This window comes from Zootoca vivipara, chromosome 14, assembly GCF_963506605.1.
Source record: "Zootoca vivipara chromosome 14, rZooViv1.1, whole genome shotgun sequence".
Taxonomy (NCBI): domain Eukaryota; kingdom Metazoa; phylum Chordata; class Lepidosauria; order Squamata; family Lacertidae; genus Zootoca; species Zootoca vivipara.
Genome location: NC_083289.1, coordinates 27,211,050 through 27,236,358, shown reverse-complemented (window position 1 = coordinate 27,236,358; position 25,309 = coordinate 27,211,050). Strand labels below are relative to the sequence as shown.

Here is a 25,309-nt window from a genome sequence, read left to right as displayed (position 1 = left end):
TCTATTGGTGTATTTATCTGTATAACTGTAACTGGGAATGTTTGACAAAACCATTCTAGTTCTTCTATATACTTGGCATGCTGGAGCACTCGTGGGCTCTTAAGTTTTCAATGAAAGGAAACATTAATTGCCTAAACTTTAAAAAAATGTCAAGTATGCTTAGGGAATGGGTAGAGGTCAAAAGCATTTATTTCAGTTCCTGGAAAGGGATGCATCACTTCTGCGTTCTGCACCAGCACTGCCCAGCATATTTTTATGCTAGGTAGAAATGCTCGCTGTTGAGAATTCTGCTAATTTGTCAATGACACAGATGTGCAGGAATATAGAAAGTGAAGAGACTGAAATGGTGCCTCCAATTGCTTTCTTCTTTTTGAAATGTGCCTGCTTGTGATTCCTTGAAAATATTTATCAGGCTTTTTCAAAGTCAAATAGGACTTGATTTCTGCTGCAAGTGCTTGGTCCCAATCCTGAAATAAATAGAGAATGTGTTGGAGGGTCAGTGCTATTTAACTCCTCAAGTGTTTGTCATTTCTTCCCTGTAGGTGGTCCAGGTGAGGCTGTTTCTTCCCCATCCAAACTGACTTGTGGCTTTAGAGTTGCAGTGGTGGTATTTGAGAATTTTCTGGGAGAGGTTTTGCAGGCGAGAATTGGCCAGCTGGGAACGGCTTAAGTGACACTCACCTGCCCAAGCTTCCCTGCAAATGCCCCTGTCACCCCCCAAATCACATGCATTAAAATCGACGTAACATAAGCACCCTCAACTCCATGCTTGTTTCTTTTGAAATGTCTCGTTTGGCCTTCAGATGCTGGATGTTTTGATTTCGATGACTCCAGAAAGGGTTCAGGAGGTCAGTGCTGCCGCCTTTGCTCCTTTGAAGAGCCCTAGAAGGGAGCGGCTGAAGACTGAAGGGCTGAGAGATGAAAGCAGGCTCGCCCCATACCACTATAATCCCATACAGGCCAGAATTAGCCATGGGATAATCAAATATGACGTCCATTGGCTTTTGTGCAGTTTTTCCCTACTGACTCTCAGCAAATGCAAACGTGGAGTCCTGCTGTGGCCCCAATTCCAGATGGAAAGGTACACCTGGACATGCAATTTGTGGGTCACTGTGCCCTCAAATATGCCTTTCTGAAGCTGTTGATAACCAAGGGGATTTTTGTGTGCACAAGTTTTAAAATCTGATTGCTGGGAGGTGAAAGATTTAAATATTGTTGTTCATAGCTTTCTTTAACTGCTGTTGCACATTGGAATTAGGGCTGTGCAATAAATACCGGTATTGAAATAACATCATGATATATATTGAGATATAGTGATATTTAGCTGGTGATATATTGTGATGTTGAAAACCAGATATCGCCCAGCCCTAATTGGAAGTACAGTACTGTAGCTTCTTATTTGCAAGGGAATGAGTTGAGCAAAGCCTGGTCTATATGTACATGGAACAAGGTAGCTGGGTGGACCGTTGAATGGCAACATGTATTTGGACGCTTCCTGCATGTAGAAAGCTAGCACCTGGGGGGGGGAGTGGCTAGAATTTTCTCCCTGTTGGTACCAGTTTAGTGTTTGCTGCTGGTATGGCAACTGCTGTTTCTCCCTCTGGTGATGGATTTCCTGCTAGCTAGTGGGGTGCATGCCCAAATTGTGCTACTGTGGTTTCATGTGACACTACAGGCAGAAACATAATACCTTGCTTTGGAATGCAGTTGCTTGCTGTGTAGTGGGAGGCAAATAAAATAAAATAAAATTATTGCTTCCACATTCATTTGGGTCACTTTGCAAGTTGTCTTTCTGTAGAAATGACTGGAAAAAAGCAGGTGCCTTGCAGTGTTTGAATGACACTATGGATTGCCCTTTCTCTCTCTTTTTGTGGTCTAGGTGTTTCTGCCAGGAAGCTGCAGTGGGCATTAGTTTTGGCTTCTTCTGTACATTTCCAGAGCAAACCACACATGCCGCCATTCATAGGCAGGAAGATACTGCTTTCATTTCAGGCAGAGATTTAATCTGCAGGTTGAGAGGAATAACACATGAAATAGGCCCACACCCAGTTGAGATGGGAAGTGGGAGAACCTCAAAAACAACACATTCCTGTGCAGTTCAAATGTAGCCATTATCCTTTGAGTAGAAATGCAAGCCTTTTGCAAGAAAGGAGGACTTGGGCGTGGGTGGGCTGAAGTAGGGGAAGAGAGTATTTTAGATTGCAATGCTTTTTCTTTCTTTCTGTCTCTCTTAAAAACAAGAAATGCCAAGTAGGGCGGAGAACCTTGTTTCTATTCTGAGAAGGCACTGAGGTGGCCTGACTGGAAATCCAAACTGAACGCTCCTGCCAATTAAACCAGTGCAAGGAGGCTCTGGAAACAGAAAGGGCCTCTTGATGGTTAAACTGGTGTGCAAATGATATCATAGACTCCTTCTGTTTTAGAAGAACTGTAATTAGTTCTACCGGAAGGTAGAATTCTCGAACAGTCAAAGGAATAGAGGGAAAAGCTGTTTTGTGGGAGATCTGGCTTATTATCCTACTCATTCATTCATTCATTTGCATTTATATCCCACTTTTCCTCCAAGGAGCTCAAGGTGTTGGAGATTCATTCCCCGTGTCTGCAGTCATGGGATTGTTGTCTATCACATGACGGTGTATGTTTTCATTCCACAGAATGGGAATTGACGGAGACAGGATGTTCGTGTTACTGTGTTCCGTGAAATGGGATTATTGTCCTTTGTTCTTTCTCTTTGCTGTCTGATGCTAGAGAGAGAGGGAACCATGTTGCAGTGCTCCGTGTGTGTTTATATGTAAATAAAGTAGATTAGCCAAATGCTGAGTTGCTGAGGTCTGTTACACGAGCTGCGAACACTGCAGATCTCTGAGTGTGCTGATGTCTGTTGGCATCAGTCACTGTGATGTTTGGGCAGAAGAAAGCTTTTGAAGCTCCCAAACGATCGACCAGGAGGGAGAGAACATGCCAGTCGGGCATGTGTCTCTGCCAGGATCTTACACGAGAGTAGGACGATCCTAACAGTATACAGTGGTACCTCGGTTTAAGTACACAATTGGTTCCGGAAGTCTGTACTTAACCTGAAGCGTACTTTCCCATTGAAAGTAATGGAAAGTGGATTAATCTGTTCCAGACGGGTCTGCGGAGTACTTAAACTGAAAGTATTCAAACCGAAGCGTACTTAAACCGAGGTATGACTGTACATAGTAGTTCTCCTCATTAAATCCCCCCAACAACCCTCATGACTCCAGCAACTAACTGAAGGGCCACAGATCATCCTCAGCTCTGACCTAGCACATTGTCAGCTGTGGCAGGCAGCGACTCTCCACAATCTTGGGCAGGAAGATGCTTTTCCTATCAGCTTCTATGCCAGGGATGGTGAATTGCCAGCCCTCAGGCTGGGTGCAATGAAGGCCCTGGGCCCTCCCCACACCACCTGCAAATCTCCTTCCTTACCGCCTCTCTCCACACCCACACCACACCCACACACACTCCGCCCTTAGAAGCAATAGAATTTGGTGGTGAGCATTTTCAAAGTGGGTTGCAGCTGGGAAGGGTTGACTGCATAGCTGCCAAGTTTTCCCTTTTCTCGCGAGGAAGCCTATTCAGCATAAGGGAAAATCCCTTAAAAAAAGGGATAACTTGGCAGCTATGGTTGACTGTCTTCTCCCCAGCTGTGACCCTTCTTCTGAAAACTTCCTCTGCACCAGAATTAGGCTTGGAAAAAACCTATTTATTGCATGAGAGAGTTTTAAGTGTGTGTGCATGTGTGTATGTATAGAATTAGTTGTACAGTAACTGGGATGTTTGTTTATTTTTTTGCATTTATATCCCACCTTTTTTGCCCCTGGAACTCAAGGTGACTTACGTGGTTTTCCCCCTACTTGTTCAATCCCCACAGCAACCCTGTGAGGTAGGCTAGGCTGAGAGTGAGTGACTGGCCCAAGGACACCCAGCAAGCTTCAAGGCTGAGTACAGATTTGAACCCCCATCTCCCAGGTCCTAGTCCAGCATTAACCACTGCACCACCGCTGCCTTGGTGTGTGTGCTATGTAAAATTCAGTTTAAAAAAAAAGCCTTGTTGAAGGCTAACTGTGTTGCAGGAGAGGTGATCTTTCTGGAGAGAATGCAGTGAGGGTGGTTGGCTGGAGGGCTAACTTTGCCACCCCAGCTGAAGTCTGCAAGAAGGTCATCTCTCCCCTCTAGCAATTAGGCTCAAAAAAGCCAAAACACTCCCCACACCAAGCCTGATTGTGTTTAAAGTAACCCATTCCTCTGATTGTTGTCTAAGTGAAGCTGCCCATTGAGCTGAGACCTTCTGCATCTCTAAGCACATTCAAATATGAATTGAACTGCAGAAAGGTGCTGCAAATATCCTATTATCTTATTTCTTGAGAATAACATTGCATGCCAGTAAATAGTGGGACGCAAAAGGCATGAATCCTTCATGGTTTTCTCAGTGTTTAGATTTTTCTTAAGTACTTCCCGTATTAAACTGACACAATAATATGTGAAACCAAGCTCCTTCAGTTTTTTGTTTTGTTAAAGCCCAGAAGCAGCTTTCCTTGGCTTCCGTTTCTTAAGGGATTTTCCCTTCCAGCTACATGGATGGCAGATGAATAACACTTGTCCCCCCTCCCGCACTTTATCCTCCATGGGAAACAGGCACTTTTCCTCGTATTTCTGAGGGATTTGCACCACTGTACACTGAAAACATTTCTCCTGCATTCTTTGAACAGTTGACTGCAGACTGGAACAAGTACGATGATCGCTTGATGAAAGCTGCTGAACGGGGTGACGTGGAGAAGATCTCGTCTGTCCTTGCCAAGAAGGGCGTAAACCCCACCAAACTCGATGTGGAAGGAAGATCTGCGTGAGTAGAAGTCGGAGTTTTGACCTCAGCTGCTCTTCCCACCTCCCACCAAGTTTGTAGCCCACCCACCCCTGGGAGGAGGGCTGCTTAGATGTGCCTTTTTTGCCTTTGATCTTCCTGGCCCCTTCCAAATTTTTGAGAGGGGCACTGTTGTTTCTGTTGGCTCTTATCTGCCTTGTGCTTATTTCCTGTAAGCCTCCCTGAGCCTTGGAAAGGTGCCATAGAAATGTTTTAAATAAACAGAAAGCTGTTGGGACCTGCATCCTGCGGAAGAGCATTTTATGCTTCCACACATACAGGGCATGTTTGGATGTCATGCTGAACTGTGTAAACATGTGGTTTAGTGGAGGGGAAACCTGGGGGCCCTCCAGATGTTACTGGACTACAGCTCTGGCCACCCCCAACCTTGGGCCATGCTGGCTGGGGCTGATGGGAGCTGTAGTCCAACAGCAACTGGAAGGCACTATGAAAGCTTCCTGAGATGAATTGTTTTCCTTGACACAGTAACAGGCAGCTGATCCAGAAGCAAGTAATTGGGTGGTCTCTGCCTGGTTGATTCAAAAAAATCTGTCTAGGTTGCAGGGTGTGTTTGTGGTTTGGTTCCAAAGTTGCTCCGGACAAGACTAAAAGGCCTGGGTCTTTCCCATGCGGTTTGTATTACTTGTGTGGTGCCTGTCCCACCCCCGGCTCCCTTTTTGTTTCTCTCTCTGAACTCCTGTGTGCGCACATAATAAAAGGGGAGATATTTGTGGTAACTTCAGAAGCTTCTCAGTAGCCAATCCGGAGAAGTTTTGAATGGCAGTCTCAAGTTACTGCACAAAGCTGTTTTCTGTCTTAAATGGTAAGCGGTGAGGACATTTAATGCTAGGGTTATTCTGTGAGCTTTGTTTTGGATGCTTTGTGGTGAGTGACTCTGTCTGGGTGGTTGTAGGTCACAGCCTGCATACCCCCAAGAGTTTCCAAGATGAAAGCCAGAGGTCAGAGGCATTCAGGCACAGCTTCTCATTATCTGGGACCAACATCCAGAGGTGTGGCTTCTCAGCCTAGCCATGAGCTCACTAGTTGGTGTTGAGCAAGCCAGCACCTTAGCCCCTTTATTCTAATATGGAGATAACAATGGCTGGCTTCACAGGGCTGTTGTAAAGGTTGCTGAGAATTAGATAAATCTCTGAGTTTGTGCATTCTCAGCAGACTGAAAAACAGAAATCCAGGGTTAACCTACATTCTATCTGGCTGCTCAAAGATTGCCTTTCCATTCTTCTTCTTCTTCTTCTTCTTCTTCTTCTTCTTCTTCTTCTTCTTCTTCTTCTTCTTCTTCTTCTTCTTCTTCTTCTTCTTCTTCTTCTTCTTCTTGCTTTCTGTGTGGCATCCCAAAGCAGTTTACAATATAACATATATACAACAGTTGTGTATATTATAAAAGTTAAAGAAATTGCAAAAATAAAAAGAACAGTTTAGAAATCACCCAATTATAAATTCAAAAACAATTCAAAACAACAACAGTACATACATAAAACCAATTCAAATCCCAGATACAAATTGGAGTAAAGATTTTAGAAGGCTTGTTCTAAAAGATTGTTCTCCTGTTGGAAGATTTGAACTGCAGTTCTTTACTTGCTTAACCCGGGAGTAAAAGGTAAAGGTAAAGGGACCCCTGACCATTAGGTCCAGTCACGAACGACTCTGGGGTTGTGGCGCTCATCTTGCTTTATTGGCCGAGGGAGCCGGCGTACAGCTTCCGGATCATGTGGCCAGCATGACAAAGCTGGCGAACCAGAGCAGCGCATGGAAACGCCGTTTACCTTCCCGCTGTAGTGGTACCTATTTATCTACTTGCACTTTGACATGCTTTCAAACTGCTAGGTTGGCAGGAGCTGGGACTGAGCAATGGGAGCTCACCCTGTCGCAGGGATTCAAACTGCCGACCTTCTGATCGGCAAGCCCTAGGCTCTGCGGTTTAACCCACAGCGCCACCCGTGTCCCAGGAGTAAATCCCATTAAATCCCAAAAGGTCCTAATTCAGACTAGACATGTGTAGGATTGCACTGCACAAGACATCCAGAAACCCCTTGGATGAGTGTCCTTCTGGTGCCGCCAGATTCAGAGCTGTTCAGGACTTTATGGCCCCAGCACATTATTGGCCCACGGAACATAGCAGGAGACGCTTGGTTTGGTTTTCTCTGTGAGGCAGGAGGAGAATGGGAGGTCTGAAAGTGGGGTAGGGGTGTGTGTGTTTTTTTAAAGAAGGCTTTTTGCCATGGTAAGGCTATTTCCTGTTGAGGTTTAAATTTCTGTCAGCCTCCTCTTGCTTCTTTATAAGGGTGTGGTGGCCTATTAAATTGGTTGACCCCCCAGAAGCTATTAGATCCCGAGGGCTCTAAGAGACTTTTCAGCTCACATTTACTTATCCCATTTATATTTATAGTTGTGTTTTAATGTTGTAAGCTCCCTGGGATCATAGGATGAAGGGTGGGAAATAGATAGATAGATAGCTGTGGTGGTGGTGGTGGTGGTGATGATGATAATAATAATAATAATAATAATAATAATAATAATAATTTATTACATTTGCATCCCACCTTTCCTCCAGTGAGGTGAAGGTGGTATACATAATTCTCTTCTTCCACATTTTATCCTCATAACACCCCTGTGAGGCAGGTTAGGCTAAGAGTAAATGCAGTGCAAGAATCTTTGGCTCAACATGGGGTTTGAACCACAACCCTGAGATTAAGAGTCTCATGCTCTCCAGACTGAGCTATCCCAGCTGCCTATTTGTTGTATTTCTTTTTATTCTCTGCTGGAGGTGTTTTTATGTGCTGCTTTTGTATTTTTATTGTGTTGGATTGCACTTCAAGATTTTAATTGTAACTTTGTATATGTAAACCAGCTGCACAGGCTCCCGGTGGAGTATAGGGTCAGGTTCAAGGTGCCGGTTTTGACCTTTAAAGCCCTTTGTGGTTTAGGGCCCTCATATTTACAGGACCGCCTCTCCTGGTATGCCCTGCAGAGGACCTTAAGGTCCATGAATAACCATAGTTTAGAGGTCCCCTAGGAAGTCAGACTATCCTCCACCAAGGCCAGGACCTTTTCAGTGATGGCTCCGACCTGGTAGAATGCTCTGTCCCATGAGACTAGGGCCCTACAGGATTTAATCTCCTTCCGCCGGACCTGTAAGACAGAGCTATTCCGCCTGGCCTTTAATTTGAACTCAGCCTGATCTTTTATTTCCCTTCTCTCCCCCCGCCCCTTTTTATGAAGATTATGCGCTCTGGGACCCCACAGCTAATTCTCCCCTGGCCTCCTCGCAGGCCCAAGTAGGTCTAATTTAGGAGCTAGCCCTGGTGACTATCTAATGTTCATTGGATGGATTTCCCCCAAATTGATTTCTGATTTTTATTGTTATTCATGCTTTTATACTGTATTTTATGCTGCTTTTATGTGTTTTAAATTTGTTGTTAGCCGCCCTGAGCCCAGGTTTCTGAACCGGGAAGGGTGGGATATAAATAAAAAATTATTATTATTTTTTATAAACATTATACAGACATTTCCCTGTTTTACTTTGTTTAGGTTCCATGTTGTAGCTGCCAAAGGGAATCTTGATTGTCTGAATGCCATTCTTGTACATGGGGTTGACATTGTAGCTACTGATGCAGCAGGTATGAGTCCTTGTTTAAAATAAGAGGGTTGTCTCTCTGATAAGATCTTCCCAAAGAGAGATTGTAGAAGATGTTGGCCAAATGTTTTCATGTATTGCTCAAACCTGCTGAGTGAATATGGAAAGGGGTTGTTGTAAACTAGCTTCTTAGATGTGTATCAGTGTCCCTGTTGGGTTCCCAGCCACCTTTTTGCTGATTACATCTCTGGGGTTGTGGTGAGGGTTTGCTGTTGGCAGCCATGGGGAAATTGAGACATCATGGAAGGGTATAAACTGGGTCACTCTTCAAGGTAGATTGACTTAAAATAATCCATTGTCTTTCCATCCCTGGTGAATTGATGTACAGGTGAAACTCGGAAAATAAGAATATCGTCAAAAAGTGCATTTATTTCAGTAATGCAACTTAAAAGGTGAAACCAATATATGAGATAGATGCATGACATGCAAAGCAAGATATGTCAAGCCTTTATTTGTTGTAATTGTAATTATTTGTCGTTAGGCGGGTCAATTATAAATGGAATGTAATCAATGAAATGTAATAGCGATGTTTATTTTTGTATTATTGTAACTATTTGTTTTATTACTGTGGAATTTCCAAAAGAAAGCATTTGTAAAAATAAAATAATAATAAGTTGCATTACTGAAATAAATGCACTTTTCGACAATATTCTAATTTTCCGAGTTTCACCTGTATAAAATAACAGTAATTACATCATGGTCAGTATTTTAACTCAAGCTATGTGCAGCACACAACCCATCTCTGTGTGTATGGGTCTGTGTTAGACATTGAATGAATACTCTGGCATGTCTTTCATGATTCCGTTCTGCATTTCCTTGTCACTTTGACCTCTCTAGGAAGGAACGGTCTGCACCTTGCTGCGAAATATGGGCATGCACTCTGTCTGCAAAAATTGTTGCAGGTACTGTATGTTTGACAAGTTGTTTAAGTGTTGCATGTAAAAGGCAGGGTAGGGGGTGAGGAGAAACCATGACAGCAAAACTTTCCCCTTTCTCTCTGTGTCGTCTCTTGAACTATTCCCATCACGTGATAGCTGCCACTGTTTGGACACCTTAACCCAAATGTTGGTGCAGGAATGGCCAAAAATCTAATAAGGTTTTAATCACCCTGAACCTTGTTATTTTCAAATTGGGATGTTGAAGAAATCTGAAGAAACAAGCAGAAAACTGAGAGTCTTTGTGCTAGGATAGATATAAGCAGGTAATTCCTCTGTGTGTATGAAGCTTTCTGTTTCATAAAGATTTATGGGGAAGGATCCATAGCTCACAGCATACTGAAGCTCCCACGTTCATTACCCAGCATCTCCTGGGAAAAGGCTGCTTTCTGAAACTCTGGAGAACTGCTCCCAGTCAGTGTAGGCTAGGCTCCCAAAGCCAGATGTTCTTGCATTGTCTCTCCCATCAGCTCCAGCCTGTTACTAGCAATGATGGGAATCCTAAGCATCAGAAGGGCAGCTAGTTGAAGAAAGCTGGTGTAGGCAATACTGTGCTGGGTGGATCAAGGTCTGACTCTATATAAGGAAGCTTCCTTTGTTATGCCTCCCAGATTATTAGGTTAGGTATGATATCTACAGCACAGCACAGCCACTATATGTTCTGACTCCTTTTAATTATCTTTAGCCTCTTTCAGTAGATGGGATGTTTTATTTTAAAAATATGAATGCATTTTAGATCCCCCCAATTTTGTTTTATGCTGGTTTTAATGCATGTGTGATTTACTTATTGTTGTAAGTCACTTTGAGTAATTTTTGTTTTTAAAAAACAACTTAATAAATTAATAATAATAATAATAGATTTGCAAAGCTGAACAGCTTGTTTAACATTCTGGAACTGAATCTTATTTAAATGTTTCTTGAAATATTCCCATCATGAGAGAGCTGCCACTGTTAGGAATCCTTAACCATAAATGTTAGAATAAATAAATTACAGGCCTATTCCATATTCTTGTGACAGTGATTTGTTTTTGCTGTTTTTAAAGCTGAATTTTAAATGGTTGTAACCTGCCCTGTGGCCTGCTGGTGAAGGGCAAGTAATAAATTTAACAGCAAGAACAATTATAATAATTAATAGTAATAACAGTATTGGTGAAATGTGTTTTGCTGTTCCCATAGTACAACTGCCCTACAGAAAATGTGGATCTTCAGGGTCGCACTGCTCTTCACGATGCAGGTAAGGGAGTGTCCTTCCTTTGGAGCAATTTCTCCTAACGCCTTGTGTTTGGCAAGGCATATGAATAGCTGCTCATTTTCCATATGTGGCTGGGATAGCCTCTCCCAATTTGTTGTCTCGATGTTTTAGACTATGACTCCCATCAGCTCCAGCATCATATGACGCACACCTTTGGACACCCCCCAGATTGGGAAGGGCTGGCTGCAAACTTATTATTTCAATATTTATTTATTAAATTTGTATACTGCCCTTTGTCCAAAGATCATAGAGTTGTTCCCAACATAAAAATTCAAAATGAGAACACAAAATGCATGATAAAACAAAAACAATCCAATTACCCCCCAGTGATTGATCTTCCTCTTCCAGACCACCAGTTAGGAGAAGCTTTTAGGGAGAGGCCAGGTTCTCTTCCACACTATCTCTGCGCCTCAGGCAACTGATAAAGGTGTAGTTGGGTAGGTGAGCCACTAACAGCACACAGGCTTTTCTTGCAGGGCTGGAGTTCAGGTGCAATGAGTAAAGCATGGAAGATACAGTACTGCCATATTGGCTCTTGAAAGTGCTGTTCCCTGATTGGACATTTGTCGTTAGAACAGTTGTGACTTCTAGATCTTTTTTTCTTTTTCTTTTTTCTTTCTTCTTTTATTGAGATTTTTGAAAATACAACAACAAAAGAGAAAAAGAAAGGGGGGAAAAGATAGAGAAATAGAACACAACAAGCTTACAAAACATAATAATAATAAACAAATATACAAGTAATAATAATACATAAATTATAATCATAATATATAAATAATAATATATAACAAATAATAATATAAATAATAATTGTTTAACAAAATACGAGAAAAAGAAAAAACTGATATTCAAAACAAAATAAATAATTCCCTATCACCCTTCACCCTATACCCCCCCGTGTGACTTCCAGCCTATTCTCAATTCGAAATGAATTCCCCCCCCCATTTTTTTTATACCTTTTGAGATATCTTATATCTTGATTTTTATATTACTTGAACCCTTCACCTATCTGCTAAGAGGCTGGCGTTTTCCACAAATTTTTTCTTATAATTATCACATTTCCCCCAATCTTTATTGACTTTATTTTCGGATAGCCCTTTAGCTTCTCCTATTTTCCTTGCCATATTCTGATATCTTATTAGCTTAATTCGCCAATCCTCTATCTTTGGAATTTGTACACTTTTCCAGCTTTTTGCTATGAGGAGGCTAGCGGTTGTGGTTGCATACATAAAAAAACACGTATCGCCTTCCCTGATCTCCTCGCTTAGTATTCCCAACAGAAACATTTCAGAATTTTTTTTAAAGGAGTATTTCAACATTTTCTTTAGCTCTGTATAGATATTTCCCCAATATTTCTTGATTAATTTACAACTCCACCAAATATGTTTTTGGTCGAAAAATGGGAAAAATTATGGATTAAAGATATAAATTTTACCCCAAATTATGATTTAAAAGAAAATGTCCTAAAAATGCAATATAGGTGGCATCTGACCCCGGCGAAACTGGCGAAAATATATAAAGGAAATGACAACAAATGTTGGAGGTGTCAACAGGAGGTGGGCTCATTCATACATATTTGTGGCTTCTAGATCTTAAAGGCGCAGCTATTCATAGAAATCTGAAAATGTATAAACAGCCCACTGGTAGCAAAGTGACCCATTTACTAACGATGTGATGTCCTTCTGTCTCCCAAAGCGATGTCAGATTGTTCATCCAGCATCCAGTTACTGTGTGACCATGGAGCCTTGGTGAATGCCAGAGATGCAGTAAGTCTCATGCAGGCCCCTTTCAGGGTCCTTCCCCAGGATTGGTCTAGTTCATTTTACCCTTCCTTTGTAATGTTTTCCTGCCCCTTCTCTCTAGGATGGGAGGACGCCTCTGGTGCTGGCCACTCAGATGTGCCGTCCATCCATATGTCAACTTCTGCTCGACAGGGGCGCTGATGTCAATGCAAGAGACAAACAGAACAGGTAATGCATGCATTTAGCCCCTGTGGGTGATGTGTCTGTATGCTTTCCAAAGAACACTCTCTGGGGATTCAAACCATGAAGCTGTTGGACACAAGCTTGGAGTGTGTTGATCCGAAGTGGTGGAATTTCTTCAAAGATAGCAAAATTCTGACTGCTTCGTTTATTTCTTTACTAATACAGCGACATCTGTTTGGTAGTTGACAGATTACTTGGCTACATTCTGGCCTGGTTCAGATGTAACAGCAAACCATGGTTTATTAATACTTACATGAGCCTGGGTGAATCTTGGGCTTCTGTGCTCTCCCCGCATCCCTCTGTGGCCAAGAGGGAGGAGGTTTAAAGGTTCCATTCCTGGTTAGGAACAAACCATAGTTTATCGTTGTGGTTCAATGTAGCAAATGGTGGTTTGTTCAAACTACAGCTGCTTAAACAAGGATATCTCTGTCAACGAGCCACTGGTAAATAAATAGCAGATAGCAGAAAAAAAAGCATCTCAAGTCTCAAACGTGTTATGAAAAAGAAGAAAAGAAAAATCTCATTGTGATCATTTGTGGGATGATCTACCGTAGGCGTGTTAGACCAATGGAATGTGAGAGAGTTTTTGAGTTGATGGAAATTTTTCAGATGCATTTTTCATCCTCCAGACTTGTACTGCTGTTTATTACATGAATATACCACCTTTTCTTCCAAGGAGCTCGAGGTGGTGTACATGGTTCACCACCTCCCCATTTAATTCTCACAACAACCCAGTGAGGTAGGTTAGGCTAAGAGATGGCTTCTGGCCCAAGGCCACCCAGTGAGCTTTGTGACTGAGTGGGGATTTGAACTCTGGTCTCCAACCATTATGCCACACTGACTACACATTACCACACACCTGGTTTGTTGTGCGAACTGTTTTATTGCACCTGTTTGCATATTGGGAGCCCCGTTGCCCGCAGTTTTGCAGAGTTGGGGATATTAATGCAAGCGGATGAAAAGAAAAAGCATAGTGATTGTTCCACGGAGCCCATTGCATGCCATCTCCACAAAACGCCTGATGTTCCCATGTGACTTCTTCTTCTTCCATCCTCAGGACATCTCTGATGTTAGGCTGTGAATATGGCTGCAAGGATGCTGTGGAAGTTTTGCTCAAAAATGGTGCGGACGTCACTTTGGTGGATGCCCTTGGCCATGACTGCTCTTACTATGCAAGGATTGGTGATAGCGTTGAAATCTTGGCTCTGATAAAGGCTGCCATGGAGGAGTCCAACAAAGGTACGTTACCTTTCCTTGGAGTTGAGGAGCGGGTGGTTAAAAAGAAATGTGGAATATTTACCTCTACGCATGTCTGGTTCCAGTTTGGGGCATGAGAAGTTGCTGATAAGCCAGGAGTGGACAGTTTTTATTTGTGATAGGCTGGAGACTGGCCTTTGGGACCTCTCTTTGTGACAGTCTACACTTGATTGCTACCCATTGTTGGGGAATGTACTGTGATATGATATGGTAGCTATCTTGAAATATCTGAAAGCCTGTCACATGGAGGAGGATGGAGCAAACTTGTTTTTGCTGCTCTGAAGGATAGGGCCTGAACCAATGGATTGAAATTACAAGAAAGCAGATTCTGACCAAACATTAGGAAGAATTTTCTGATGGTAAGAGCCATTTGACAGTGGAACGGACTCCCTTGGAAAGAGTGTTGCATTTTGTTTAATCTTCTGCGTGGAATTTCTAAACAGAAAACAAATGATTCCTTTTTTTTTTTTAGCAAGTTACGAAGTCATGAAGAAAGGACAGCCTCTTCACAAGGTGAGGATTCTGCATGTTTTCATATATGTTCTTACGAGTTCATAACCAAGATAGGTCCTGCTTACTTAATATTTATTCAGGGGGAGTTTCTGCTTTCTAGGAAAAGTCTTGCCTTATTGACCTCTCATCCATCCTTAATGATGCTAATTGTAATAATATTATTTATTACACTTGTTAGTTGCTTGTTACCGGAAGGTCTCCAAGTGACTTACAGCACAATTAAAGGATAAATATGAATATACCCTGTTTCTCATATTTTAAGACATACCCATAAAATAAGCCATAGCAGGATTTTTAAGCATTCAAGGAATATAAGCCATACCCCGAAAAGAAGACATAGTGATAGGCGCAGCAGCAATGCCGGCCACGGCAGGAGGAGGAGGAAAAAAATAAGACACCCCCTGAAAATAAGCCATAGTGTGTTTTTTTGAGGAAAAAATAAATATAAGACGTGTCTTATAATATGAGAAACACGGTATTACACCATGAAAACAGCACAAAACAATCCCTATAACAGCCAGAGAAAGCTTTGGCAGCACACGAGTAGCAAAACAACTTCATCTTAGTCCATTAAAAGCCTGGGGAAGAAGATAAGTCTTTACTTGGTGCTGAAAAGATGTCAATGAAGGTGGCAGGCAGACCTTGCTGAGGAGAGCGTTCCACAGATGGGGAGCCACAACTGAAAAGGCCCTCTCCTTTGTCCTCACCCTCTGAGCCTCCTTCAGAGGCAGGACCTGGAGCAGGGCCTCAGGAGAAGATGTAAGGCTCTGGGTATGTTTGTAAGCCTGCTCAAAATCAGCAGGGCCTGCCAACTTTGCCAACTTCTGGGCTGCTGTTTGCCTCCATGACTCAATAGCTTTCTGAGATGAATGTGACTGATGGATCTCTTACACTGCTGCTGCTTTTGCTAGCACGGTTCGTACGCATCTCTTACTTCCTCTGACAATTCTGTGTTTCAATGCTGCACAACAGGTGACCAACATGCTGCCAAAATGGAGTCAACCAAATACCTTAGAGGACATGAGCTTCAAGACGCATCAGAAGGAACACTGGAATGTACAGGTGAAGGGAGAGATTTGGGCTTTGTGTGGGATGCTCTCAAGCGAGCAGGTTTTAGAAAACGCTGAAAGAAGTGTGGGATTCCAGCTTTTCAGGTTCTTTTCAAAGTTGCAGAGGTGTGGCACAAAAGTTAAATGGGTGATAGGAACCAGTAAATGTAAAAGAGCTGTGCAGAGCAGACCCATTGAAATCTATAGCGATGGCTAGCTTAGGTCCATTTCAGTGGGTCTTCTCTGAGCAAAACATGGCTGTTTAGGTTCTTGTTAGCATAGTACAAATGCTTGCTTGGAGAAAATTAAGTGAGATCTGTATGAGGACCCATTTTGGTGCTGTCTTGCATCTTCTACCCTTCTCATGTTGTTTGTACCTTTAACTGGGTGGCACTAGTCCAACCTTCCCCAGCCTGGTTCCCTCCAGATGTTTTGGACTACAACTCCCATCAGCCTGAGCCAGCACAGCCAGGGATGATGGGAATTACTGTCCAAAATATCTAGTGGGCATTAGGTTTGGGAAGGTTGCTCTATGAAATATGAGGTAGTACAACTCATGCAACACGTAGGCAAAAAATATTAACACAATTATTACCAAAATGATATACAAAAACTTGGGCTAAGCAAATTATGGGCTGAGCAAATCAGTCTCTCAAACCTAAGCCAAGAAATTGTATCCTCAATTTATCAAGAATAGATCACTGAAAAAGCCCGAAATTACCAAGGGAGTGTGCTATCTGCAAGCCCCAGTAAACAGGCCCCAACGGGGATGTATAGCGGTCTCGTAATTACTTGGAGTGCCAGGGCGAAACAGGTGCAGAACACCAGCACCGTGTCTACAACTTCATCAGCATCCCTCGGTCATTGTGAACAACGTCAAACTTACATTTTGTTGGAATCTGCATGAACTTACGTAAAAATACAAAGAAAACAAAAAAACAGAGCCAAGCACTTGAAAAACCTAGTGAAACCAGATGTTATAAGTTCATTTTAGTTTGGGTAGTTTCTGTGGCATTGTGTTAGGTTTTGTCTTTTTCTCACAAGATCGATAAACAATGTATATCATTTTGGTAGTAATTGTGTGAATATTTTACGCCTACGCGTTGCATGAGTTGTACTACTACTTTTGCCAGCAGCACAGGTTGCATTTTTCTAGTACTATGAAATATGAAGGCATGCTTGGGATGGTCCATTACTGGTTACCATGATAGCTTTCCCCCCTTTTTTGTCTGGGTGTAAGAAATGCTGCCTGCTTTTGAGCTAAGCAGATCTGTCTGTGGTGTGTGGGCTGAGCTGGCATATCCAAGTCGGAGGAAAAACACTTTAAGCATCTCTAAGAGCTGGTTTTTCAGCTGTTGACAGGCTGGAGATAAGCAGCAGTTTGAAGTGCTGATGGCCTCTTAAGTATATGGATAAGGAAAGAGGGCTGTTACTGGCCACCTGCCATATTTAGGAAGGGTGCCCACTAGTGGTAGTTGTTAGGATTTACTTTGATTTGTCATATCTAGGGGCGGACAAATCCACCAGTAGCAGTTGTCTTGTTCAGTTTGCCCCATTTTCCACATTAGTTTATTAATTTTTTAAAAGTCTGCGTGAGAGTTCATGCGTGTTTCTCTTAATATACAGATCTTTGCAAACAATTCACCTTAATATAAAGCATCTTTGTAAGTTGTTTTCCCTAATATGCACTTTTCTGTATGCACTGATCGACTGGAGACTTTTCTTTCTTTCTTTAAAAAATAATGCACCACTTGATTGTAAAAAGAAAAAACTCAAAAGTGGTTTGTAAAAAAGCTAAATCAATAAAATTGTCAATAAGAATTAAGAAAAAATTAAGACTTTCAGAAAGTTAAAATAACAATAGACTAAAAACAGACAAAGTTGCACCAGCTTTCTAAACACCTGGCCTTGTGTATAAATGCTTTTAGCAGGCACTGCAAAGAGTACAGTGAAGGTACATAGCTGATGTCAATAGGCAGGGAGGTCCAACATGTGGGTGCTGCCACACTTAAAGATTGAGTTCTTAAAAATGCAGAACGGGTGGCACCTGTAACAGTGCTGGTTCTGCAGATCAAAGTGTTTGAGTGAGTTTATATGGAGTAAGGTGATCTTGCAAGTAAACTTGTGCCACAGAATGCAGAGAAGCGTGCATTTCGGAGGATAGCTGTGTTTTTGGTTAGCATAGTGGTTTGGGAGTGTGTGAATTTGGGAGGTGTGCATTAAAATAGGAATTGCTCCGTTTCTCTAATTTTATCCGTCAGTTGCTTTAATGCTGCAGGAGATAACCGATCTCAATTTTAAAATGTCCTCTGTTTTAAGGAATTAGAAAGAGAGAATGAAGACTTGAAAGGCAGGCTAAGGGAGATCCAGCAGGAGCACCGGATTCTATTGGACAGAATCAATGGTCTGCAGCTGCAGCTGAACGAGGTAATGGAACACCGTTTGCAATGACAGCAGCTCAGAGGGCCCTTCTAGGGTGATCTGGTGCGTTTTATGGGCTGGTGCGCTCATGGGTTTATGGTGCATTTATTTGCCTTTATCCCCATTTTACAGACTGAGGTACTGAACGAGGTTGGCCAGGTTTCCTGCTGATAATGTTATATAACAATATAAATCGAGATACGATTCCAATGGCTGTTTCTGTTTTTTGCAGGAGCAAATGGTTGCAGATGATCTCGAAAGCGAGGTAAAGGAAAAAAATCTTTCTTTTTCCCCACCCTAAACTTATTTGTTGAGAAATCTGAACCTGAGGGAGAAAATTATTCCATCTCTCTTAAACAGCACCTGAACATTTGATTTGAAATGGAAAAGTAAGGAAGGAAACTTTGCTTTTGGGGTCAGTTCTGATAACGTGTTTGGCATCCACTGCACCCACCATAAGATCTGCTCACACCACTTTAGGCACAATGCTTTAGGCACAGTGCAAGAGTCAAGTGACCCTGTCATGGGGGCCAACCTTGCAGGCTGAATCCAGAAAGGAGGGTGTGCTTTTGTGCATGGATGAGATCTACAGGGGAAGGACCGCAGCTCAGGGATAGAGCATCTGTCTTGGATGCAGAACGTCCCAGGTTCACCTCTGACAGCATTTCCAGGTAGAGTTGAGAGAGACTCCTGCTTGAAATCCAGGAGAGCAGCTGCTGCTGGTCAGTGTTGGCAGCACTGAGCTAGATGGACCAATGGTTCTCCTATATTACTCTATATAAAACAGCTTCCTATTTTTCTGTAAGCTACGGTAGGCTGGAAAGTGTCATGTTTCTGTCCTGCACAATTTCCGTATTTATATTTCTTCGTGCTTAAACATTACCAGTATGTCCCATGTTGATTTGCTGCTCACTTTCAGAAAGATGAGCTCAGGAGGCGGCTAACAGCAAAGGAGAAGCAGCAGGAAGAAAGTTCACGGATGCTTGAAGCTCTGAAGTCAAAGCTGAGATTCTATGAGGTACGTCGCCCTTTGGTGGGGAAGCCAGTCTCCGTTTCAAGCAGCCCTCCACTAAGTTAGCAGGAACTGGGAGCCGTGTTATTGGGTGACAAGGCCATAGCTACAGGGCTCAGTCCACTCTTGCACAGACCCTTCTGGAAGGTGTGCAGAGGAGGGCGACCAAGATCATTGAGGGTTTGGAAACTAAGCATTATTAGGAATGGTTGAAGGAGCTGGGTATGTTTAGCCTGGAGAAGAGAAAACAGGGAGGGGATATGTTGCCTATCTTCAAATATCTGGAGGTTTGTCATGTGGAAGATAGAGCAAGGTTGTTTTCTAAGGAGAGGTTGGGTGGCCATGAGTCATGCATGCTTTAGTTGAGATTTCTGCATTACACGGGTTTGGACTAGATGACCCTCGGGATCCCTTCCAACTCTACAATTCTGTTATTCTGTGAAGGTATTAAGTATCATATTCATTTCAGGAAAGTTCTCTGTGGATTAAGACTATGAAAAACTAGTTTCATTCTGAAAACCCGAACCCTTGTGAATGGTTAATCTGTTATCTCTCTGAACCGAAGTCTGTGTGTTTTGATTTCAGGGAGACCACGGGGCACCTGGAAACAGTTTTGGTAATAGTGAGTATTGCTGTACCTTGATACCTCGTTTAGAAAGGGAATCGAGCGCTAACATTGTGGGGTTTTTGTGCCCTTCTATCTGAAGTTGTGGCAGTCAAGTGAAAGTGGGTAATTTGGGGACGTACGGAAACAGCAGGGCTATAAAGTTCACTGACCATACCTGTTAATGTTGTAAGCTGCCCTGTGTGTAAATCACCTTGGGACACATATCCCATTCATAAATTTAATAATAATGATAATATAAGAGCAGGAACGGAGAACCTCAGACCTAGGGATCGAATGTGGCTGTCCAGGCCTCTCTGCCTCGCCCACAAGGCTCTCCTTAGACCACCCCCCTCCCCTGGCCACACCTCTTTGACCCAAGCCACATCCCTCCCTGGCACTGCTCTGCCCCCTCCTCAAGTGCTTTTGTCTGGCTGGGAAGTGACCTTGGTCTGAGACAATTCCTCTTGCTTGTTTGGATTGGGGTTGGAGAGGGATGTGTGTGTCAGTGGGTAAATCTCTTGACTTTTGTGCAGGTGGAATGCAGCCAACAGACAGTACAAAAGTCGGCTACATCTGTTGCCCACCTGCTTTTCCTCTGGCCCCACCCAGATGGTTGCCAATGTGACCCTTGGGCTGAAAGAGCTCCCCCACCTTGTCTTAGATCTTGTGCTTTCAAGACCAGAGATTTATAGTATGGTCTGTGGTCCTGCAGCCTCTGTGGTTCTCTTGCCTCTCCATTCCCTTTCCATAGATGCTACCCTGAGGCCCGGTTCCCATTACCCTCAGCAATGGGGGTGTCCCTGCTTTCTATGACATCCCAGCTGCTCATCTCCTGGCTACAGGGCCTTGCAGGAAGCAGCCGTCTGTTTAACTTTCAATAGTGCAGGCTGAGTTCCACCTTCTAAAACATATACTACGCCATTGAGCTGTATTTGTATTGCACACTTGTACTTTGTCAGATTAGATTGAACGAGTTCTTTATTTTGTCTTTCTGTAGGGAAAGAAGATGTTCTGCTGAAGCAGGGTTCCACGTATTCTGCAGAACCACAGGTACTTCTATTTGTTGGCTCGTTCGTGCATTTGGGAATGCCATGTGGCCATCTGCAGCGTTGCTACTTTTCCTATGCTGTTGAGCATGTTAAAATACCATTGGTGCACCTAGTCACTGGGCCGTCTCTTGGGGCTCCAAAGTGCCATCGTGGTGTCCAGTTGCTCCCTGTCCCTTCTCCTGTAGGAGCTTTGCTGTGTTCTACTCAGAAATGGAAGGTGTGGGCCAGCAACTGTCCTCTGGCAGAGCCAGTGAAATGAACAACAGGCTCATCCATTACTTGGATGTCACACTTATTTGGCTGGGAATCAGCGGAAAGCGGGAGGCTTGTTGCAATTGCCCCATTAGCAAGATAAATTGAGCTTCTGCCCTCAGCTTAGTAACTCAGTTACTGCGATCCGTGACAGATCCATTACACAGTCAAAATGTGTTAATGGAGCAGAGGAGACCCTTAAGGATCTTCCTGGATGAACCTATTGTCTGTCTGCTCCGTATCCCTAATGTCAACTGGCAGTGACTCCCCAGAGGCATTGTGCAGCTCACTTACCTGAGATCTACTTACCTTTCAACTGGAGATGTTGGGGAATGGGCCTGGGGCCTTTCGTACACAAGACACATGTACTCTGCCATTGAGCTGTACATCTGTGTTTCCCAAACGTGGGTCTCCAGCTGTTTTTGGACTACAACTCCCATCATCCCTAGCTCACAACACCAGTGGTCAGGGATGATGGGAATTGTAGTCCAAAAACAGCTGGAGACCCACGTTTGGGAAATGCTGCCCTACATAAAAGCTAGTTAAAGGTATGTGTGTGTGTTTGTTGGTAGAAGCCCCTCTCTGGAATCTAAGAAGTCCGTCTCCTTGTTTTCTAGCAGGCCCCTGTCTCAGCGCCAGCTGCCCTCCAGAGTAGATCCATGGTGCGGCCCCTGGAGCTCCTGAGCCCAAGCCTGTCTCCTGCTGCCTCTGAGGCGGAAGCTCTGAAACGGGAGCTGGGCAACCTGAGGAACTGCTACGATGCAGCCCGAGGGGAGGTGAGCAGGCTGCAGCTGGAGCTCTCCCACAAGGCGGCAGAGTGCAAAGCGCTGGCGGCAGAGTGCGAGAGAACAAAGCTGGAGTCGGACCAGCAGATCAAGCAGCTGGAAGACGCCTTGAAGGACGTGCAGAAGAGGATGTTCGACTCGGAAGGGAAAGTGAAGCAGATGCAGACGCACTTCCTGGCCCTGAAGGACCACCTGACGAGTGAGGCGGCAGCCACCGGCAGCAAGGCGGTGGAGGAGCTGAAGGAGCAGCTGAAGGACACCAAGGCCAAGTACGAGGGGGCCTCGGCCGAGGTGGGCAAGCTGAGGAACCAGCTGAAGCAGAACGAGCTGCTGGTGGAGGAGTTCCGCAGGGATGAGGCCAGGCTGGTGGACGACAACAAGAAGCTGCAGAGGGAGCTGGGCATGTTGAAGGTGGAGCACGAGAAGCGGGAGAGGAGGGCTTGCGAGGCGGAGGGTCAGCTGAAGGAGGCGGCGGCCAAGCTGGCGGAGAAGCTCGAGAAAGTGAAGAGCTCACTCTCGGGCGAAGTGGAGGAGAAGGCGCGGAGGTTGGTGGAGGCAGAGGCAGAGCGGCAGAAGCTGCGCACGGAGGCTCAGGGGCTGAGAGCAGAGCTGGAGGGCCAGAGAGGCCAGTTTGCCCAGTATGTGAGGCCGGAGGAGCACAAGCAACTGAAGGGCAGGTATGAGCAGAAGGCCAGGGAGCTGGAACGAGTGCAGGCGGAGCTGAAGCACCAGAGCCAGGCCTGGCAGGCAGAGGTGGAGAAGGCCAAGGCAGGCCACAGCCTGCTGAAGCAGCAAGTGGAGGCCCTCCGGAGCGAGATGAAGAGCCAGTACGTGCCTTTGAAGGTCAGTGAGGAGGTGAAGCGGGCGAGCGACGTCACAGTTGGAGACCTGAACAAGAAGCTAGCGGAGAGCAGAGAGAAGTGTCAGAAGCACAGCGCAGAGGCAGAGAAGCTGCTGGCAGAAAACCTCCGCTTGAAGGAGACGGTTGGGCAGCTCCAGGCGGCTTACATCCCCCGGGAGAAGCACGAGAAGGAGACGGGAGCCTTGAAGCTAACCACGGCCAGCCTGGAGCTGCAACTCACCGAGCTCAGCCAAAAGTACAGGGAGCAGCAAGCCAAGGCATCCGAGTTTGCATCCAAAAATGCCGCTCTTCAAGAGACCATGGAAGAGCAGTACGTGCCGGTGGCTACTCACGAGGAGGTCAAGGCAGTGCTGAACAGCACTCTCGAAAGGACGGGCCAAGAGCTGTCGGAGCTGAAGGACAAAATGGAAAGTGTCAAGCAAGAGTTTGTGAGGGTGAGCGATGAAAACGGGACCCTGAAGAGGAAGCTGCGAACTCTGCAAAGCCAAGTGCAAGGAGGCGAATACATAAACACACGGGAGCATGAGGCAAAAGTTGCCGCCCTCCACAAAAACATTCAGGAGCTACAGGAGAGCGGTTCTGAAATGCAGGCAAAATACCAGGCGAAACAAGAGGAGGTGGCCCAGTTGCATGCTGAGATCAAGGCCCAAAAGAAGGAGCTCGATATGATCCAGGAATGCATCAAGTCCAAATATGCCCCCCTTGCCAGTTTCGAAGAGAAGGAGCGCCGCTTTGAGGAGACAGCAAAAGAACTGAGGAGCCAGCTGCAGAAGGAGAGGGAGCAGCGCAGAGAGAGAGAGGAGGAAGTCAAGAAATGCAGCCAGGAGAACGAGAAGCTGAAGGCCAGGCTCCTGAGCGTCCAGAACGACCTGCAGCAGAACTACGTCCTGGCAGAGAAGTCGCACGAAATGGAGCTGATGTTTGCCAGCAAGATGGACGGCCTCAACAAGCAGTTGTGCGAGCTGCAGCAGAAGTTTGCCGAGATCCAGTGCGAGAAGGAGCGGCTTCAGGAAGAGAGCGCCCGGCAGCGCTCGGAGGCCCGCGAGGCAGAGAGTCGCCTCCACGGCCAATACGTCCCGCTGGAGCAGGTGGAAGCCCTGGAGAGGCAGCTCGGCTGCACCATCAAAGAGCTGAAAGGGGAGCTGAGCAGCAAGGAGGCCAGCTGCCAGCAGGAGGTGCAGAAATCCCAGGAGCTGCAGCGGGAGATGGCCGATCTCAAGGCTGCCTCTGTGCCTCTAGCCGAGCACCTCCGCATCAAGGAAGGCTTGGAGAGGGAAGCATCCGCCGCGAAATCCGCCTTAAGAGAGAAGGAGGGAGAGAGCCAGGAGAGGGCAGAGAAGGTTGCCAAGCTGCAGTCTGAAATCCAGAGCGCCAAAGAAGCCTTGTGGGACCTGGAGAGCCGAGAGGTGGTTGGGATGGCGGAGCACAAGATGGTGAAGAGCAAGCTGGAAGGGCAAGTAGGCAGCATGGCAGAGAAGCTGGCTGAGCTCAGCCGGAAGCTGGAGGCAGCCCAGCAAGGCAGGATGGAGGAGGCACCCACCAAGGACAAGAAGGAGCCCCTGCAGTCCAGGAACTTCAGCATTGAGCAGGAGATCAAGGACCAGAAGGAGAGGTGTGACAAGTCCCTGAGCACCATCGCAGAGCTGCAGAAAAGGATCCAGGAGTCCGCAAAGCAAGTGGAAGCCAAAGACAACAAGGTGAGTTGGGCAAGGGAGCAGACTCAGTAGGCTAAAGGCCGGCCGGCAGCATATAAGGCACAAATCAGAGGATAACGAATGCAGAGGGATCCTTGGTGGGAGAGGCAACGCTGGGACTAGCTTCTGACATTAGCTGGGGGAGCAGGTAGGCCTGGAAGAGCTGCTGCACTGCAGCCTTTGCTAGACTAGGCCTTCTGAGTGTTTTGGACTGCAACTCCCATCACCCCCAAGGATGTACGGCCATGCCGGCTGTGGCTGATGGGTGTTGTAGTCTAAAACATAATAAGGCTCCAGGCTGGTGAAGGTGGTCCTGTAGTAGACGCAGACAACCTCCGAATCCTGCCCAAATCAACTTGGAAGCCAAATGCAGTCTGATTGGTTGAAGTGGGCGTGGGCTGCACCCTTTAAGCCACATCGGAAATGGATTCAGACATGATTTCCTTGCATGAGAGGCAGACCTGCAGAGCTGGTTCATCTGATGAGGTGCTGCCTGTGGCTTTCAGCTCATTGGGAATTCAAAATGGGCTTCTTTCCTGTTGGTTAGTTCAAAAGCCCATGTTTTAAATTATCCTTATTTTAATTATTTTTGCTGTCTTGCATTTATTGCATTGTGCACCAGCCTGTGTTCTGGGGGGGGGGGAAGGGGAGAGAGCAGATTAATAATGATAATAAAAGTAGCGAGGTTCTGGACTGCTTCATGCACAGCCACCTTCTTGCCACTCCAGCTCAGACAAAACCATGTGTGTGCTTTGACAACCTTGTTTTTCCTCCTTAATAGACCTTTGCAATGTGCATCCATCCACAGCTCCTGGCCCTGAGACAGTCCTTGTTTCCTTGCAAACTGGTGACTTGAATTTTGGGGACTTTGGGTATCATAGCACATTGTTGTCCCCCCCCCCTCCAGCCCACCCCACTCCCCAGCAAAGGGCTATGGTTTGGGTGACCTTCCTGTTGCTTGCTTGGCTCTGCTCCAGGCAGGGCAGAAGCCAGGTTGGAAGCAAGCAGCTTTCAACCTCTTTCTTTGCTTTGATCACACAAGTGTAAGCCTGGGATGGGAAACATCTGTGGCTCTCCAGGTGCTGCTGGACTCCAT

At 45.2% G+C, this 25,309-nt stretch overlaps 1 protein-coding gene across 4 annotated transcripts in view; it reads left to right on the top strand.

Moving 5' to 3' along the window:
* The window catches only part of UACA (uveal autoantigen with coiled-coil domains and ankyrin repeats), a 51,578-nt gene that overhangs the window by 23,906 nt on the left and 2,363 nt on the right, over positions 1-25,309 (top strand). For all 4 annotated transcript variants that reach the window (XM_035130517.2, XM_035130515.2, XM_035130514.2 and 1 more), the window contains exons 2-16: positions 4,734-4,867; positions 8,435-8,523; positions 9,378-9,442; positions 10,652-10,709; positions 12,423-12,493; positions 12,591-12,697; positions 13,770-13,951; positions 14,442-14,482; positions 15,455-15,544; positions 17,851-17,958; positions 18,185-18,217; positions 18,872-18,970; positions 19,550-19,586; positions 20,569-20,621; positions 21,490-24,216. In XM_035130517.2, coding sequence (XP_034986408.2) covers positions 4,734-4,867; positions 8,435-8,523; positions 9,378-9,442; positions 10,652-10,709; positions 12,423-12,493; positions 12,591-12,697; positions 13,770-13,951; positions 14,442-14,482; positions 15,455-15,544; positions 17,851-17,958; positions 18,185-18,217; positions 18,872-18,970; positions 19,550-19,586; positions 20,569-20,621; positions 21,490-24,216 — 3,894 coding nt within the window. The remainder of the gene's footprint in view (positions 1-4,733; positions 4,868-8,434; positions 8,524-9,377; positions 9,443-10,651; positions 10,710-12,422; positions 12,494-12,590; positions 12,698-13,769; positions 13,952-14,441; positions 14,483-15,454; positions 15,545-17,850; positions 17,959-18,184; positions 18,218-18,871; positions 18,971-19,549; positions 19,587-20,568; positions 20,622-21,489; positions 24,217-25,309) is intronic.